This window comes from Cavia porcellus, unplaced genomic scaffold (assembly GCF_034190915.1).
Source record: "Cavia porcellus strain 051 isolate PalLab524CR breed Dunkin Hartley unplaced genomic scaffold, mCavPor4.1 scaffold_4, whole genome shotgun sequence".
Classification (NCBI taxonomy): domain Eukaryota; kingdom Metazoa; phylum Chordata; class Mammalia; order Rodentia; family Caviidae; genus Cavia; species Cavia porcellus.
The window spans coordinates 119,059,503-119,078,386 of NW_026947487.1; the positions used below are offsets into that span (position 1 = coordinate 119,059,503).

The 18,884-nt window shown below is 62.4% G+C and overlaps 2 protein-coding genes across 3 annotated transcripts in view; one reads left to right on the forward strand and one right to left on the reverse strand.

The window, feature by feature from the left end:
* The first annotated feature begins 6,985 nt into the window (after positions 1-6,985).
* Positions 6,986-18,884, forward strand: part of CUNH16orf74 (chromosome unknown C16orf74 homolog) — a 37,159-nt gene continuing 25,260 nt past the window's right edge. Inside the window, exon 1 of one of the 2 annotated variants that reach the window (XM_063247760.1) lies at positions 6,986-7,140. The gene's annotated coding sequence lies outside the window, so the exon portion shown is untranslated. Of the gene's footprint in view, positions 7,141-17,691; positions 17,836-18,884 lie in introns of those variants that run through there. The other variant, XM_063247759.1, reaches the window with a different exon arrangement.
* On the reverse strand, positions 17,486-18,574 carry LOC134475558 (basic proline-rich protein-like). The gene has a single exon (XM_063246686.1). It carries the CDS (start codon positions 18,572-18,574, stop codon positions 17,486-17,488), a length of 1,089 nt encoding a protein of 362 aa, XP_063102756.1.

Consider the following 18,884-nt stretch of genomic DNA (forward strand, 5'->3'; position numbering starts at 1 on the left):
CTGCATATTGCGTTTCTTGGCTTTTCACACCTGCTTTTCCTGTTGGGTCTTCAGAGGCTGAGTGTGTTTGCAGCGTGCGCTGTGGCCCCACTTCTGTCACACCCCAGGCGCTGCTTTCTGCCACCTGCTAAGGTGACCTGTCCTGCTAAGCAGAGGGACACCCGGCGCCCCTCCTGTCCCATCCACTGCGTGGCTCCCGAGTATCGTGGGGGAGAGCCGCGTCCAAAATAGGCTGCAGCCTCCTGCCTGCAGCCTCTGGGGTGGGGGAGGCAGGGCCTCCATCCGTCTGTCTGTCCCTGCTCCTGCGCCCAAGCACTGGGCTTTTTTTTCAGTGCAAGAAGTGAGCAGGGAGAGTCCAGGCTGCCCTGCCCCTCAGGTGAGCTTAGGGTTCCTTTCTTACCTTTCTCCTTACAAGACCAGTGGCCACGCCCCAGAATCAAAGGGGGAGGGCAGCAGCCTCAGCGGCCAAGAACCAAGTCAGATGCCCACGGCGACTTGTTCCTGCCCCTTACAGGCCACCGGGCTTGAGGTGGCCGCCAGACCCGTCCAGGCGCTGAGTTAGTGGCCACGCACCCTTCGTCCCAGCGTCACACTCTGGCTCCGGCCACCTCTGAAAAGCCCCACCTGTGACCGCGTGAGGCTCTGGGGACATCAGACACAGCCATAGCGTGGGGTAACAGCTTTTTTGCTCAGTAGTGTTTTTTTCCCTTTGTGGTGGTACCAGGGTTGAACGCTGGACCTCATGCTTGCCAAGCAGGTGTTTACGCCACTGAGCTAAATCCCCGGCCCTGTAACAGCTTTTTTGGTTTTTTCTTGTTCAGTGCTTTTTCTTGTTCAGGATGGAGCCTGGGGCCTCATGTGTGCGAGGCAGGGCTCCCCTGTAAGCTACGCCCAGCCCCACAAACACTCATAAAATTGACCTTTTTTTGTACCGGGAATCAAACTCATGACTCACACTTGCCAGGCAGGGGCTTTGCCCCTGAGCTGTGGCCCTGGCCCTGACCTTTGACTCCTCGGAACACTCCCGTGCCTCTGGATGGGAGGCAGGACTCTGTGCCTCAGGCCTCGGGCCCAGGCCCGTCCTCCCTGAGTGCTGGCTTCTCTTGGGGGCGCTTCCTGCACAGCCTCTGATTAGTGATCTGAAGGTCCTTGTGTGGAGCTAGAGACCCGGGCCACCGTCAGGAGGGCCAGGAGCTGTGTTCGCCGCAGTCTTTCACTGCCAGCGTCACGTGACCGGGGCCAGCCGAGCTCCACTTGAGCTGGAGCAGGGATCCCTTTGCTGGGACTCTGTCGCCGTAAGCAGAACAGCGTGCTCTCCTCCATGCCAGCCGGAGAGCTCAGCTGCCTCAGCGAGCCTGCTGTGGGCTAGAGCGCAGGGTACCCAGGGGCAAGGCCCATGCCTCGTGGAGCCCACCGTGGTGTGGTTGGTCCTCGGCAGGGCAAACCAGTGCGGGGCTGCAGGCGTCCGGGTCCACTGCCTGTCCCTGGGAGGAGCTGGGCGCTGCTCAGAGCTGGCTCTGGGTGCCCTAGTGCTGCCCCTCCGGAGGTGCCCAATGCTGGTCCAGCAGCGTGTCCAGAACCCTGGCTCACAGCTTCATCCAGGTCTGCCACCCTCTGGGACCTCTCCTGTCTCCTCTGGAAAGTGGCAGGGACGACACTTCTCGTGGGGACACATTCAGATGTGTCCAGGTAGACACAGTGCTAGCACTGGATGGTTAAGGCTCCATCTCCAGAAAGTTCTAGATGGCTGTCAGTTCTGGGACATTCCATCAGCCACCATGAGCTGGGAAGACGTCCATTGAGGACAGGTGAATGCACTTACATCCTCAGCCCTGCTGCCTGCACGTGGCAGGGAGAGACCGTCCTCCTGCCACACGACCTGGCCAGCGCCACTGCAAGCCCGCACTAGCACACCTGCCCCTCACAAGAAGCTCAGCACAGAGACAGCCCTGATGCCCATCTCCTTCCCTCCCAGGATACCGTGTGGGCGAGGGAGGAGGAGGAGGAGGCCTGTGAGCACAGGGAGCCACGCAGAGCCACCCTGAGCGGTGGAAAGCATTTCACACATCTTCCTGTCTCCTGTGGCGTCCTGCTCATAAGGTCTAGTTATTACTCTTTTTTTTAACATAATTTCTCAATAAATTACCCAGCCTGGCTTCAAACTTGGAACCCTCCTGCCTCAGCCGCATTTCTATCTTTCAAAGCCTAGTCGGGAACCTGTCATGTGCTTTTCACCCCTGGAGGCAGCTTTGCAGCATAGTGTCCCTGCAGGGCTGTCACACCCCTCCCTCAGGGGCCTCCTGTCCCTGCACACCGGGCTGTGGCCCCAGAGACTTGCATCGGTCTCTCTTTCCTGGAAAATAGCTTGCCTCTGTCCCAAAGAGGACGTCTTCTCAGTTTTTAAATTTAATCAAAATGGGAGCTGGGGATTTAGCTCAGCAGCATAAGCACCTGCCTTGCAAGCAGGCGGTCGTGAGTTCGATCCCTGGTACCGATTAAAAAAAAAAAAAAAAAAAAAAACCTTAGTACCACAAAAATTTAATCAAAATGGAGATGTAAAGGGAAAAGCAAAGTCCCCTGAGATCCCCAGCCTGCCGAGCAGCCTTGTCACCCTCCTCAAAGCCGCAGGAGCCTGGGTTGGAGGAGAGGTCTCCGGGGACAGCTCCGTGCAGGGGTGCTGAGCTCAGCGCTACTGAGGCGCTTGGCTTCCAGAATCCTGAAGCTTCCCGCTGTGTCAGCGTCCTGGATTCCGAGCGCCCCTCAGCCAGGGACGCACGTGCCGAAGACTAGGGCGTGGGACAGGCTCGGTCGGGGTGCCCTCTCGGCCCCTGCAGCACCGGGGCCTGTCCCTGGCAGCCTTCGCTCCTACCCTGCCATTCCAAGCGCCCCCGCCTTGCCCACCTCTGCACTAAGTTGCCCGGCTGGCCCCTCCCCCTCCCTCCTGCCTCAGCCTCCCAGTAGCTGGGATCACAGGTGAGGGCCACCGAGCTGGCTGCGGTTAGCAGGCTTGCATACACTGTGCACACGCCTACACCGTGCTCCCGGGCTGTGTGTGGAAGTGGGCCTGCCGGGCATGTACGTGAGGAGAGGGCCTGGCAAGCGTGTGCCACCAGTACAGGTGTCCCTGGCCACAGCGTCCCCAGCCCGTCGGGCCCTCGGGCCGCCTGACCTCTGGCGTCTCCCCAACTCCAGCGACATCTGAAAGGCCTGAGGACACAGAGAAACGATCCGATGCGCTGTGTCAGATCGGGAGCTTCTGTTCATGAACAGTGAGGGCAGGGGCGGCAGCAGCGCTCTGGAGGCTGAGGCAGGAGGACGCTGTCAGTTCAGGGCCAGCACCTGGGCTACACAGTGAGACTATGTCTCAAAATCAGCACGACGCAAAATAAATAACACAAAAAGCTGAAGGGGAGTCACCCTGGGGACGGGAGATGTTTTAACACTGCAGTCCTCTGTTCTCCACACTGGGGGTGAGCTGTGTGGGGGCCGTGTCCTCCCGAGTGGCCTAAGGCGCCCACCACACAGGCACAAGCTGTGCAGCTGCTCCTGGGCAAGGACAGCCAGGCCAGGGCAGGAGGGGGCAGGAGCACAGCAGACAGGGAAGACCCCTCATGCTGCCTGCACAGCACCCCCAGTACCCCGGGGGCACCCCTACCCTCGCCTCCACTTACCCCGTCTGGCTCCGCTGGTCCCCTCCAGCTCCCTCCCCATGGGCCTGGCCTCCTGCCTCTCACCAGAGGGACAGTGAGGGTTGCAGGCTGAGTGTGGAGCTGGGTCGGGGCTGGGCCTCCCAGCACCCCGGTGGCTCAGCTGAGGGTCCAGATGTGTCACAGAGGAGCCACACAGGCCGAGGTCCCCCGGGTGACCATTGGTCCATCCCCTCTGCCAGTCTGTGTGGGTCGGGGACCAGAGCTGGCCAGCCAGCAGGCAGTATGCCCAGCAGGTGGGGGGCCAGGGCCTTCCCAGCTCCCAGGCCCAGCCTGGCCCCAGCCAGGCCATGTTGTTATGCCAGAGCTCAGCCTGGCAGCCACCCCGGGCTCCCGGGACAGGATGTGCAGCTGAGGACAGTCTCTTCGGGTCCCGTTGGCCCTGTACTCAGTGCCCTTCCCTGGGCGCCTCTGGCACACTCAGGTGGGGACAGCAGAGCTCAAAGGAAGCCTGCTCGGACAGAGCTCAGGGCCCCAGCCCCCTCAGCATTCAGGGGTCACTGGAACCCCGCCGTGGCCCCCACCCCGTCCACACTGCACACGGGAAGCCCTGGCCTCTGCGCACCTCCTCCCACCCCGCCCTTCCTCCCAAGCCAGCCAGCCCCAGCTGCTCCCTCCCCAAGTGCTCTGGAGTGGCGGCCCAGGGGGGACTCTGCTGCCGGTCACCCCTGTGTGGCCTCTCGGCCTGGGGTCAGGGTCTAGACCCTCGGTACAAGCCAAGCAGGATGGGTACCCCCAGCTCCCTCCAGCAGGGCTGGGGCGAGGCTCCCTGGCAGAGTGTGTGCCTGGGCCCAGCCCAGCACCAAATGTACAGACACACATGTGCACACGTGCACCACACAGTGTCCAGACGCGTGTATGAGTGCGATCTCCACGGACACTCTAGGGTGCTGACCTCATGCCCTGTGAGGGACAGGGTGAGCCCAGGCCCCCACATAGGGCCGCCCCGAGGTCTCGGGGAGACGGGCGCTGCTGACCACTGACCCCCACCTCCCACCCCATCCGCGCGTGCCAGGGCCAGTCTCCTTCCCTTGCCCCTCCTCCCCCCCCTCGCTCCTCTGTCCTCCAGCCGGCGCCTGTCCCTGCCCCATGGCCCCGGGGAGCTCCAGGTGCTCCATGCAGGTGGGCTGCACCCTCTGTGCGTGGTCCTCTGGCCCTGTGACCTTTCACTCTTTTGTCCTTGGCTCCCGGGGCCAGAATTAGAAGAGGACAGAGGAGCGGGGGAGGAGGAGACTGTCCAATTCTTTTTTTTTTTTTAATTTTAAAGAGAATAAAACCAAACAAAATAAAACAGAATAAAGCCAGGCAATCAAAAAGTGAAAGGGATAAATACAGGACTTCAAAACAGGGCAACGGAATCAACAGTGGTTACCAAGGGCCTCTTGTTATCTTCAAAATTTCTGCCCATATCGTCAGACATGGTAAAATCAAACGAAACAGGACAGAATAAAACCAAGCAAAAGAGAACACTGAAGAAAACAGAACAAAACAGACCAACATTGGGTTCCACAGACAAGCCGGAAGGGGCCCCCGGGTCGATGCACTGCGCTCTGTCCCCAGCGCACGGCCCAGGCCGCAGGGTCGGCACCAGTGCAAGCGCTAAGTTGCTTTTGTGCCTCAGTTGCTGTCAGCTCAGCCTGTGTTCCCCCAATCATCCGGCTGTGGGGGGCCCCGTCCCAGCCCTCGTCTTCCTCACAGGAAGGGCGAACTGGCTTCTTGTTTCTTCCAATGCCAAGCTTTCTTGGGGGACGGACGGGTCCTAAGTCGTCTTCTCCGTTTTTGAGGTACGAGGGTCTGACCCCAGGCCCTTCACACTGGCTCCATCCCCAGCCTTTTCTGTGTTTTATTCTGAGACAGGGCCAGGCTAAGTCGCTGGATTTCCCGGACTGGGTTTGAACTTTCCACCTTCCCGCCTCAGCCTCTCAGAGCACTGCTGAGCCGGGGAGCGTCCTGTCTTTTCTCTGGATATTGCTTCTTGGCTCCTCAACCTCCGATGCCATTGGGGTCCCCAATTCCACTGCTAGACGCCAGCCCAGGAACTGAAAACGTCTGTCCATACAAAAATCTGTCCTTCCCTAGCATGGAACACCCCTAGCAATGCGACTTACAGTCCCCAGGAGGGGGACAACCCAGTGTCCACCACAGGATGGGGGGTGACGAAAGGGATCCGCCCTGGAAATGGAGTGATGCACGAAAGCCCACGGCAGCATGGGTGGACCCGGGAGCCAAGGACAAAAGAGTGAAAGGTCACAGGGCCAGAGGACCACGCACAGAGGGTGCAGCCCACCTGCATGGAGCACCTGGAGCTCCCCGGGGCCATGGGGCAGGGACAGGCGCCGGCTGGAGGAGATGGGGAGGGCGCAGACGGGGCACATCTGTGCACCACTAACAGCCACGGTGCCGTGTGCTTTGAACAGCAGCCAGTGTAAGTGTGTGTGTTTCATCTCAACTTAAAAAGCAATAGTTGGGGGCCGTTGGTTTAGCTCAGTGGCATAAGCACCTGCCTGGCAAGCTCCAGGTCGTGAGTTCAATCCCCAGCACTGGCGTGGTGGCACCACCCGAGATCCCAACACTCAGGAGACTGAGGCAGGAGGATCCTCACCAGCTCAAGGCCAGCCGGCACTGTATAATTCAACCTCGTCTCAAAAAGTAAAACCAAAATCAATAGCTGAGCACCGGGAAGGAAACCAGAGTGAGGCAGGCGGTGGATGGCTGTGATCACAGCTGCTCAGAGGCTGAAGCAGGAGGCGGGCAAGCTCCCAGGCCAGCGGGCAGCCCAGGGAGACGACCAAAGGGCGGCGGGTACAGCCAGCGGTGGAGTGCGTAAGGCCCTGGCCATCCCTCGTCCACAGGGAGGCGGGAGAGAACGGGCGCAAGGGAGGTGGGGGCTTCCCGAACCCAGAGACCCTGGTGGGGGTGGAATTGTGCTGGGGCCCTGCCCCGGCTCGGAGGAACTTGAAACAGCTTCAAGGAGACAGCTGGTTCACACGGGCAGCCTGGAAACCGGCCCTTGGGGGCTCTGGAGGTGGCAAAGCCTCCACACCGCTGATGTGACCACTCCAGGAACTCCTGCGCAGCACGTGGTGGTCGCTGGGCCTGGCGCCCCGAGCTCAAGGAGCACCCCATCCTCAGTGACCCCCGGCACTCAGCTCCTGCTGGCCGCCCATCCCTCCCACCTGGGGCCAGGCGGGGATGAGGCAGGGATTAGCGCCCGATCAGAAAGCTCCTGGGCCAGGCCTGGGCTTAGGGTAATTTCCCTTCTCTGCAAAGCCAGGCGTTCAGTCCCGATGGGCAGAGTCAGGAGAGAGCCGGCCCCGAGGCGACGGGGAGCAGCCGGAGCCCAGATGGCCACCACAGCGGTGGGCCACAGTCAGGTCACCGCCTGAGCAGAGTCCCGGAGATGCCAGCTGGCCCCTGAGCCCCGTCCCCAGAGGTAGGAGGAGGTGGCTGGGGGGCTCAGGGAAAATCCCCCACGGGTGGGGGAGGGGCCTCCTTCACCTGGGCTCAGACAGTCCGGGGCTGTCCCCGCTCTGGTCCGGCAAACACGTCTTGTAGAACTTCTCGGCGATGCTAGGAACAATCTGACTTCCTTCCTGCAAAAGTTCAGTGCCCGCACTCCGTTAGGCTGTTGTGGGGGAGACACAAGTGTGGACCCGAAAAGGAGGGGCCCAGCCTCCTGTCCACACCCACTCGGCCTGGAGAGTCCTTCGGGCCCAGTTAAGTGAGATACTAAAATAGGGAGTTGTGTGGAGGAGAAAGCTCATCTCCTTCGTGGGCGCTGTCTGGAAGGCGGCTCAGCCTTTGCTGCACGACTCTCCCCTCCCTGATGCCCAGGATCCTTCCAGCCTCCCGGGTCCCCGGGAAGCCCCAGGAGTCGTGACCGCCCTTCCTCCTCAGCCAGGGCGGCTCCCAGGCACCATGCGCCCCGTCTGAAGTCTCCAGGGAGTCTGGAGCCCAGTGCTGGAGAGGTGCAGGGCCAGAGGCCAGGGTGGTGTTCAGCCCCCAGACGTGCGTGCTGGTCCAGGTCGGGGAGTGGGCGGCCCTGGCCGTGGGCAGACACTGCGGCCTCGGCCTCGCTCTGTGCTGCTCGGGCCCCAGGAGCCGCTGGACGCAGGTCCTCTGCCACCGTCCCAGCTGGGAACCTGGGGCGATGACGTGCCTCCCCACCCAGGACCTGCGGGGACAATAATTTGGGCCTGTGGGGACATCCCGTGACTGCGTGAGCACCTCCTCCACGCCCGGCATCCAGGGAGTGCTCAGGAAACCACTGCGAGGGCGGTGGGGCAGCCGTGACCAGGAAAAGGGACCTCGTTTCTCCCACATCAGCCGGGCGACTTTGGTCCTGAATCTGCTTCTTGCATGTGAAGACAGAGGTGCAGAGACCTGTCCCAACCGCTCATTAATTCAGCTTTCCATGCAGAGGACTTTAATTGTTTATTAATTGTCTATTTCGAGTATGGAGGAATATTTTAACGTGCACCCATGCTCTTCCCAAATATTTGCCCCGGCCCCCCCTGCTGAATTTTTAAAGAGATGTAATACCGTGCTGAGACCCTCCTGTCCTCCCCGCTGCCCAGTGGGCCCCTCACGCACCCACTTGGGCACCCTCCCCCCTGGCCGCAGTCTCGGGCTGTGCCCACAGCCCGTGCCTCTAGGATGTCTGAGTCCCGCGCCACACTGCCTCGTCCTGCTCTGGCCTTTGTGTTTCCCGTGTGCGGTCTGTACCTCTAGCTCTCATCCCAGCTGCCATGTGCCTGCCATCAGATAGCAGCCAGAGTGCCCATCTGTCTGGTGAACACGAGGTCCGGCTTTGACCTTTCCTAGGCCACGCTGCATGCAGTGGCGCCCCCTGCCCCTCCCCTGCCGGCTTCGTGCCATGTCCACTCCACAGCAGCATGAGGGTCCAGCCGCTGCACCTTGATTTCAGTGTCCTTTTGATGTCCCGGTTGGTGGGCATGGGGGCCACCTTGTGGTTAGTTCGTCACACACTCACCAGCTCTGCGGCTGGCTCAGCGCTGTCCGTCCGGGGTCAGCCGGGAACAGGTCAGGCCACCTAGGAGGTTCCAGAGGGGAAGAGACCCGACTGCTCTGCCGTTTCGGTCCGGGTCTGTCTGGGTGCTGCTATGCTCTGTGCCTGGGCCAGGCCGTCCAGGATGGCAGCCACCAGCATGGATCCGCATCGAGATGTGTTCTGAACACAAAGCACACGGCGTTGAAGATGCAGGATCCAAAGAACACAAACCAGGAGATGAATCTTTCCTACGTGGAGGACACGAGGCAGTAATAATTCTGGGAAGCCAGGTGTGTGAGTCCAGGACTCTGCGAGGCTGAGGCAGGAAGACGGCAAATGTGAGCCCAGCCTGAGCATCCAGCCACACAGCCAGAGGCGACAGCCCACTGTGAAGGCCCTGGATTCGGTCTCCGGCATCGAGGAATAACTAACAATAGTAACCACGCTGATTCTGGGATAAACCGGGTGCAGTGCAAGACGCTCGCAGGGGATCCCGTCTGCTTCTGGGGGTTGCTTGTTTAGCTGCTGCCCTCTCCCCCCGCCCCAGGAGGACACAGGGCACCTCGTGCGGGCTGGGCCATGCTCCACACTGAGCTCATGTCCAGCCCTTCCTTTATTTTGAGACAGGGTCTCACTGAGGTGCCGGGTTGCCCGTGCTGGGCTTGAACTTGTGATCTGCCTGCCTCAGCCTCCCCAGGAGCTGAGATCCTGGGTGTAGGCCTCCACCCTGGCGGCTGCTGCTGCTGCTCCTCCTCCTGCTCCTCCTCCTCCTCCTTCTCCTCCTCCTCCTTCTCCTTCTCCTCCTCCTCCCCCCTCCTGCTCCTCCTCCTCCTCGTCCTCCTCCTCCCCCTCCTGCTCCTCCTCCTGCTCCTCCTCTTCCTCCTCCTCCTGCTCCTCCTCTTCTTCCTCCTCCTCTTCTTCCTCCTCCCCCTCCTGTTCCCCCTCCTCCTGCTCCTCCTCCTCCTCCTCCTCCCAGGCAGACACTGGGCCACTGCACGGTCTCCCCAGCCCTTTTCAGTTTGTCAGTGTGGCTGCCAGGAAATCACAAAGGGAGCCCCGTTTGAATTAGCTCCCGGTCAGCCCTGCACCCTGCTGGTCCAATGCTGCATGGCGGGTGCCCAAGGAAAATCTCAGACAGACGTGTGGACAGGACAGGTGGACGAGCAGACAGACACAGTGCATTCCACCTGGCACCCCCAGACTTCGGAGCCTGCCCTCCCGGAAGGGTGTGCGTGGGATGGATCTGTGGAGGCTGAGGCGCCGGCCGCCAGAGAAAGTGTCCTGGGGCCACCCTGGCCCGTCAGCACCTAGGCCTGGTACATGTGTCGCCCACCCACACCATCTCCTGTGCCCTCATCAGAGCCCGGGACAGCACCACGGAGCATGTGAGCTAGCGGCTAGCCCTGCCCGGACTTTGCACCTCGGGGCCCTGGACAGTGTCCGGCCGCCTCAGGCAGGGCCTGCACACCACGGTGCCCATCCTGATGCCCACAGAAAGGTTGGCTTTGAAGTTTCTGGGCTAGTGGCAGAGCCAGGCAGTTCTCACAAAGAGCCCCCCTCCCCGCAGCCAGCCGCAGGGCCCTGGCCTGCCTTGGTGGTGGGCACCGGTGTGAAGTGTGGGTGAGGCGTGTTGTCCAACCCACCCCCACCCCCTGCCCCTCTGGAGTCCTGGGAAAAGTCAGGTTCACTTTGGTCCTGACGTTACGCTGTCACGAAGGAGCCTTCTTTATTTTCTGAAGATTAGTGACCACTAGGTCTGAGGCCAGATTGGTGCACAGAGACGCCCTCGGGCTACAGAGCCTGGAGGACTGTTGTTCCACCCCCCAGCCCACCTCCGCCTGTCCCCAGCGCCACACTACAGGGTCTTGGGTCTCCTTTGTGTGTGCATGTGGTACTGGGCATTGAACTCGGGGCTTTTTTCTTTTTCCTCTTTTTTGGTACCGGGACTCGAACCCATGACCTTGCACTTGCCAGGCAGGCACTGTGCCACTGAGCTAAATCCCCAGCCTGGACTCAGGGCTATCAAATACCCTTGAACCTGCGCCCTCACCCTAGTCAAGCTTGGGCTCCAAACCTCTTGCTTTGGGAAGCCCCACCCCACAGCCAGCAAGTTTATGAGTTCCCACCCTCAAATTTGTACTTAAGAGTACAGTATTTGTCCATATGCCACTTGTCAAATGTCACGTTGGTCAGGCCGGACATCAGTTTCTGTCAGATGAACGGCATCGTGAGGACTGAAGCTCCTGGCACGCAGAGCTGCTGTGCTGACATAAACTTCAGGGAACTTCTATTTCACAGTTTTTTATACTTTCAGAACTCATAGATTTTTTAAATCTAGCTTTTGGACCGGGCCATCTAGCCGCACGATCCAAGGTTCAAAAGGCCGACAGGCATGGACTGAACTCTGTCCAGGGCTCCCCGCATTGATGGGGCATCTTGAGGGCTCCGAGGAGCCCTCAAATATGTTCCAGAGCACCAGGGGTGGGGTCGCATGCCTGTCATCCCAGCACTCGGGGAGGCTGAGGCAGGAGGATGGCAAATCTGAGCCAGCCTGGGCCCCTCAGCAAGACCCCGTTTCAGAAGGGCAGGGTAAGCCGGACGCACAGCCCAGCCCAGCGCGGGTTCTCCCGTGAGAAGCAACAGCACACAAAGTGGCGGGGGACGCAGCTGCAGTGGAGGCCCTGGGCCGAGCCCCCCACTGCCTGTCACACGCGCACTCTGGCGCTGGGGAGGACACCCCTGAGCCCCGAGATGGCCCTGCTCTGGCCGCCGCTGACCTTGGCTCTGGTGAGCCCTGGCCCGGCCTCCCTGCCCGCTGGCCCCTTTGCTTAGCCCCGCGCTCCCAGCCCGGCACTGTGCTGGCCCACAGGCCCCTGGCTGTGCAGCCCCCAAGCGGCCCCCCAGTGCACTCACAGATGTACAGGAAACAGCGCCCGGGCCGTGCCTGCCTCCCCTACTGGGGAGGCGCCCTGCAGGCCCAGCTGCTGCCCCTCGCTCTGCTCCCGTGGGCCACCCCCACGCTCCTGCAGCTTTTGCCCAGCCTTCCTTCTGCACCCACATTCAGAATCCTCCTCCTCCTCCCCTCCCCTCCCCTCCCCCTCCGCCCTTCCCCCTCCTCCCTGCAGGGGTGCTGCCCCCAAGGACACCCGGCACATGCAGGACACCTGGCTACAGGGCTGGGTCACTCTTGCGGTGCAGGGCGGCCGCTCCCTGGAGTTGTGATGGGACTACAGGCACTGTGACTCTGTCCACTAAGGACGGGCCCTCGCGTGCGTGCAGTGCTGGGAACGGAACTCGGGCCTTACACACGGTAGCCCCCCTGCACCGCTGAGTCCTGGCCTCCCAGCTTCTCTCTGTCCCTGTGGCTGGACTGTCCAGGACGCACCTGGCTTCCCTGTCTGGCTTCTGTCCCTGAGGTCTGTCTGTCCACAGAGCGACCAGAGCTGTGCCGCATTCCCCTCGCTGGCCAAGCACCTTTCCACTTGCAGATGCGTTCGCGGACGGGCCAGCTCTCACCTGCGCCTCTGAGCCTCCCGCCAGCAGATCCCCGAGGTGAAGCCACCAGGCTGCCTGGGCCAGTGAGAGCCTGAGTTGGGAGGGCGTTTGTGTTTGTTCTCGACTTTTGTTCTTGACTTTTGAAAACCACTTCCAAGGCGGCTGCGCTGTGCTCGCCAGCATTTGCTCCTTCTCTTCCCTTTTCCCTGGTAGAGAAAAGTCACCTTCCTTGTGGCTTTGGTCTGCCGTTCTGTGTGACTAACACCACGAGAGACCTGGAGAGCGAGCCCTCCCCTCCTCTGCGCCCCGCGGCTGCAGGGCTGGGCGGAACCAGGGCCTCTGCCTGGCCCCCTCCTCGCCTCCTTGCTGTTGGGGTCCGTGAGCTCCCCGTCTGCTCTGCTCTGGGCTCGAGCCCTTCTCAGATGTGTGACAGGCAGGTGTCCTCTTGCATCTGGCCACTTGTCACCCGTCCATGATGGTGTCTTCAGAAGGGTTTTACGATCCTGAGGGAGTGAACCCTGGCCCTGCATTCCCACCGGCTGGGAAATCCGCTTCTCCCTCAGGGTGCAGCGGCTGTGCCTTCTTGGGGTCACTCTCTGCTGTCCCTGCCACCCGGGTGTGACCTCAGCAGTATCCAAGGAGAGGCAGCACGGTGAGGTTCCTCAGCTGCCCCCCACGGGACGCAGGCCATGCTGCCCGCTTGCCTGAGGTCAGCAAGGTGACCACACTGCTCCACACACCGGGTGCCTCCTCCGCAGGGGGGTAAACAGTGGCCGCCTCGCTGTACGGTGCCTGTGGGTCTCCAGTGGCATCGATGGGGGCTCCTCTGGTGATTCTAGCTAGTGCCCGCCCCCAGGCTCCCCTGTGCTTCTTGCCCTACTTGGGGTAAAGAACCTAGACTGGGAATGGAGTGGCTGAGTGATTTTCAGGCTGTGGAGGGCACAGCCGTCATGCCAGGAGTCTGGGAGGCTGAGGCAGGACGATCACAAGTTCCAGCCACCGTGGATAACTTAGCAACTTAGCGAGATCCTGTTTCAGAATAAAACACAAGAGGGCTGGGGCGGCAGTGCAGTGCAGTGCAGAGACGGGGTTCAGTCCCCAGGACTGCCAAACAGAAGAGAAAAAGAACGGCTGCAAGACTTCCCAGGCCATGCACGCCCTTGAGCGGGGACCCCAGCCCGCTGCCCCAGCCCCAGCCCCCGACTGACCCCCCCAGGCCCAGGCAGACACCACTGCACACTTCCAGGGCCTGTGTAGACACTGCTTGGCACCCCAGCGTCTCACTGTTGCTCCCAGGGTTTCCGGATTTCCTAAGGAAGGAGACTGCCAGACACATAGCGCAGACTGATGATTTGCAGCAACTGGGTGGTGAATATCCAGTGTGCCTTTTCCCATATTCTGTGCTCTTTTGGTACATCTAAAATAGTTCAGACATCTAATTGCAACTCGAGCTGATTCTTAAACTTAAAAATGCTGTAATAAGGTTTAGAGAAAATATTAACTCAGACACTTCTGTGCTTGGTATTTAATAGGAGCTTGTCTCAGCTACCTACTGCTGTGTAACAAGCATCCCAAGGCTTCCAATAGCCATTGTGTACTGATGCCAACGTGGGGGACTGCCAGGCTTGGCCAGGCAGCTCTTGGGCAGCCCTGCTGCCAGGTGATGGGCTCACCTGGGCTGGACCAGGAGCTGGCTCATGTACGGGCTGGGCGGGCAACTGGTGTTGGCTGTGAGCTCATGTGGGAGTCTGCCCCCGTGCCCCTGTGGCTTGAACTTGTGTCTGGGTTCTAGAAGGAGCCTCCTGCCTCTGCCCATCCGGCCCCCTCAAACAGGTACTTTAGGCTGCGTAGTTTACAAAAGACAGAAATTCCTGCCCATGGTTCGGGGCTGGAGGTCCAAGGGCCTTGCAGGGTGGGCCTTCGGTGAGCTTTCACTCTGCTTCAGAGATGGTGCCTCTCGTCGGGTCCTCCTGCAGCAGAAGCAGGCGACAAGCTCCCTCAAGCTCATAGGCTGCACTGGGGGCAGCTAGGCACTTCAGGCCCTGCTGTGTCCCCACCAGACTTCTGCACGGACTGGGGAGGAGGACACCCAAACATCCAGGCCGAAGCCACCCATGCTGCTTACGGAGGCAGAGGGCAACCCACGGAGGGCCATTCCTGTCCCAGCCAGGGGTAGCCAGGCTCAGGGCCAGCCCAGAGCCAGGCAGTGGGAAGAGGGACAAAGGTGGCCATCAGCTGACCAAGCACATGCACAGTGACGGGCTGCAAACAGGAGCCAGAGCTGGAGAAGGTGGTCTCGCCACCTGCCTGCCTGCCCCAGGGCCCCAGCGCCTGCCCGCAGCTGTGAGGGGCGGCACTCTGCTGGGGGCTGAGCCACAGTGGCCGGGAAGTCCTCCACTTAGTTTTTCATTACTGAGGATTGAACCCAGAACCTTAGCGCTGACCTAAAGTCACTAAGTTGACCAGGCTGGACTCCGACTGGGGTTACAGCCTGCTCCACCCTGCTCAGCTCAGCCCCCACTCACCTGTACTGCTGGGCACCGGAGTGGAGCTTCCTTGGCCCCGTGGAGCTTGGGTCTTCCTGATGGTGTCCATGGCAAACACGCCTGCCCCTCCCCACAGCCCTGCTTCCCAGCACAGCCACCAACTCAGCACCAACGTGTCCACTTGACAGCAGCAGCCATGAGGAGGCTGAGACGAGCCTGACCTGCAGCCAGGCCCAGGCGCACCCGGCTCCTGGGCACAGCCACCAGGCCCAGCGCCTGCTGCAACTCCCTGGGCTCCTGCCGGCGTGGCATTTGACGCACAGTCTCCTTCGGGAGCGGGTGCTGGCATCTGCCTCCTCACGTGGAAGGCATCTGCTTCCCTGGTCCCCAGAGACCCGGGCCTCACAGTCCGTCCTCCCTCCCCTCGGCCAGCGTGCTGAGTGAGCCAAGCTGGGCTCGGCACCAGCCAAGGGTGTGGGCGAGGGGGCAGCCAGGTCCCGCCGGCGCTGGCAGGCAAAGCGATACCTGCTCTGGGCAAGGGGTGGAGGGCAGGGTACTTCCAGAGGGCGCAGGGCCAGGGTGACAATTCGGGCTCCTTCTGACGCAGTCCTTCCTCTCTGGGCTGTAAGTCCCACTGGCTGCCACCTCGGGAGGGGATGGACGGCGAGGGCCCAGGAACTGGGAGTGATGTGCGGGGTCGGTGCTGGCGGTGGCTCCATGTTTCTCTCCTGCTGCCTCCGCCAAAGCATGGCGGGCTGAGGGAGGGGACTGGGGACGCTGGGGTCAGGTGTCAGCAGCAGCCAACCTTGAAGTCACCTGGCCTGGGGCCCCGGGTGATTTTGATGCAGGAGGCAGAGCCTTGGTCTCCGGGCTGCCCCACACCTTCTGGTGGCAGGGAAGGGGAGGTCACGTGGCCCACTCCTCCCAGAGCTTCTGTCCCCACCAGCACGTCCCTGGGGCCAGCTCCCCAGCTGGCCACAGGAACATGATGTCAGATGGGCTCTGGATGCCGTCAAAGCCACCATGTGCCTGGGGAGCATTAACCCCACACCCTGCATGCCAGGGCCCACCCTAACCCTAACCCTTTGCCAACTGGGTCTCACTGTGTAGCCCAGGCTGACCTTGAACCTAAGGTAATGCTCCTGCCTCAGCCTCCCAAGTGCTGGAATGCCAGGTTGTGCCACCACACCGGCTTGAGCTGTAGTGTCTTTTGTACTTGTCCCCAGGCGGCCCTGGCACGCTGTCAAGGTTGGGAGCCCACAAGGGGACTGGAGAAGGGGCTCTCAGCCAATGGCTACTGCGTCCCAGTTGACAACTGGGGTTGACAACCCCAGTTATCTGGAGAGGCTTTTGGCTGTCACAACTTTGGGGGCAGTGCTGCTGGTATCTCCTGGGCAGGGCCTGCCATCTGAGGTGCACAGGGCAGCCCCACCATGGAGACTGGCAAGGCCAGAAGGGGCCTGGCTCTGGGGCATAAAGCCCAAGGCCTCAGGGGCAGGTGTCCAGATGCCCCTGGCAGTGGTCACCAGAGGGCCCAGGAGCCTATCACTGGCCCGGTGACCTGCACCGTCTTAAGCCAGGGTGCCACACCAGGGAAAGGGCTAACAATGGCAGGTCCCCTGCAGGCATCACAACAGGTGACTCAGGCGGCTGGCACAGTGGGCACGCTCCATGCTGTGGAATGCAGGAACCCTGTTTCTCCCAGAGCACAGCAGTGGGAAAGGCCGCACCCTCCTCTGCACTCCGGACCGATGAGAACCTGTGCCCACCATGCGGGCAGAGGACACTGCCACACTCCCGCCCCAAGCCTCCCCTGCCCCAGAGGGGCACCTGGACCAGTAGCCCGGGAGGAAATGGGCTCTTGGGACCTGGAGGGAGTGTGAGGCACTTCCCCAAGGACCGGGACACCAGGTGTCCCTAGAGAAGCGCAGGGACTTGCAGCAGAACGCATAAATATTAATCACACATGCACAAGCCTGAAAGGGCACCCGGTCCTGGGAGGCAGGGACAGCAGGCCTGGGAGGCCACCGCGGGGGGCCTGGTTTCAGGGTCTCAGGACCCACCCCAGCAGGCGCTGGGGCTTGGTTGCTGAGCAGTCCAGCGTGGTCTTCCGGCTCCCCAGGGTTGCCCAAGGCCTTGGCACACGGCGGAGTCACGACGCCGGCCCACGCGTGCCCACATCCGCCTATTGATCCCCCGCACTCCGCCTGCTGCTGCACCTGCTCCCCTCTCCCCCAAGCACAGGCCTCTCGCCCCCCACATGCCCAGCCTTGTAAGCGTGGTGGGGACAGTGGTAGGGACGCCCCGCCCCCTTAATCTGTTGGGGGAGGGGACGGCACATTTCCTGCCCATCTCTGGTTTTAGTGGTGTCCGGGACCCAGCCCACCAAGCTTTTAGAGATGCCGCCCAGCAAGAACCCCTGGACCCCCACTGTTTCCTGTGGCCCCTTCCCTCATTCGCCAAGGAATGTCACTTTCCTGTCCTGGGACTCAGTTTCCCCTCCCACAACTCCCGCACGCTGGCGGCAAGGACTGGAGAGTCCGGGCTTGTTGGGTTGGGGTGGCACAAAGGCCTGTGACGCGACACGAGGAACACGCTGGGGTTGTTTCCGCTTCTCCTGGAGAGCTGGGCAGGTCTGCAGTGGGGGTCTCCCCGGGAATCCCCCAAGACGCGAGGCACATCCGGGAGCCGCCTGCAGGCAGCTGCACTCTCCGCTCGCTCCCGTTATGGGGGTGCTGCGGCGTGCGTGGGGAGACCAGGGCCAGAGCCCAACACCCAGAAGCCCCTCAGTGCTCCCAACTATAGCCGCAAGGTTGGGGGATCCCCACTAGGGGCCGGAGGTGGCGCGCCGAGGAGGAGCACAGCGCGGCGGGACCCGAGCGCCCCCTGCAGCACCCAGTGGGGGGACGCCGCGCGCAGGGGCGCCGGGCCGGGCGTGGGAAGGGCGGGGAGCTGGGCGGGGCTTCGGAGGGCGGGCCAGGGGCGGGGCCTCCGTAAGTCCCGCCCCCAGATGCGGGGCGGGGGCCGGCGTGCGCGCGGCGGCCCGGGAGCGCCGGCCTGGCCATGACCCCCGCGGCGCTCTCCTCTGCGTCGCCGCGGCCCCAAGGCTGGCCGCCCCGCGCGACCCCTGTCCGCGGTGAGTGCCCCGAGCGCGCCTGGGGGGCGGCAGGGCCCGCCCTGTCCGCGGACCCCCGCCCGCTGCTCCCCCCAGCCGCAGCCCGGGGCAGCGTTGGCTCCAGCGGCGGAGGGGCGCGGCCCGGGGAGGGTGGGGGAGGCCGGGCGGGGCGGACCCCCGCGGTCCCGGCGTCACCCCAACTTCCCGCACACTTGGCTTGGAGACGCGTCCGGGAAAGTGGGGGTGTGTCCCGCGCGCCCCAGCTCGGTCGGTCCACCTGACTCCGCGCCGTCACGAGCGTTTCCAGGCGTCGCGGGGGAGGGGCAGGGGAAGGGAGTGGAGGGGGAGGGTTAGGAGAGCGGGAGGGGCAGGGGAGGGGGCGGCGGCCAGGAGCGGCCGCGCCCCCGCGCGGAGCCCGCGATGTATTATGCATGAGCCCGCACTTAGGGCCCCCGCGCTCCGCGCCGGGCATCCAGGCAGGTTCCAGCCAAGGGCGAGCGCGGGCGGCGGCCCCTGGGTTGCTGAGCCCGCAGAGCTGGGGGAGGCGCTCAGGAAGTGGGGGACCCGCAGCTCCTGGGAGCGGGAGCGGGGTCCTGGCTGTCACACCGCGGAAGAACCCAGGGAGAAGTCTGAGAGGGCTGTGAGGCTGTGGGCAGGGCCCTCCCGGAGTAGTGCGGATTGGGCACGTGTCCCATTGTACAGACCGGGACACTGAGGCCGCGGGACACCCATCCTGCTGGCCGGCTGGTGTCTCCTGCATGGTGCCCCAAGTACTTCCAGGATGCCCCTGTTCTGGGCTGCACTGACCACAGAAAGCACCCCTTCCCTGTCCAGGCCCCTAACCTACCCTGGCCACAGGCACACCTCTTGGGCATCCCCACCCCTGGGTGCTGCTCTGGGCAGGAAGGAGGCTGTGTATTCAGGGGGAGACTTAATTCCTCCACCCAGCCCAAGGAAGCTAAAAGCTGCAGCCTAGTATCTCTGAAGAGGCGCCCTCCTGCTCCTGGGTGCACCCAGCAGGGCCGCACACCTGAGCAGAGGTGTGGGTCACCTTGGTGGTCATGAGGGAA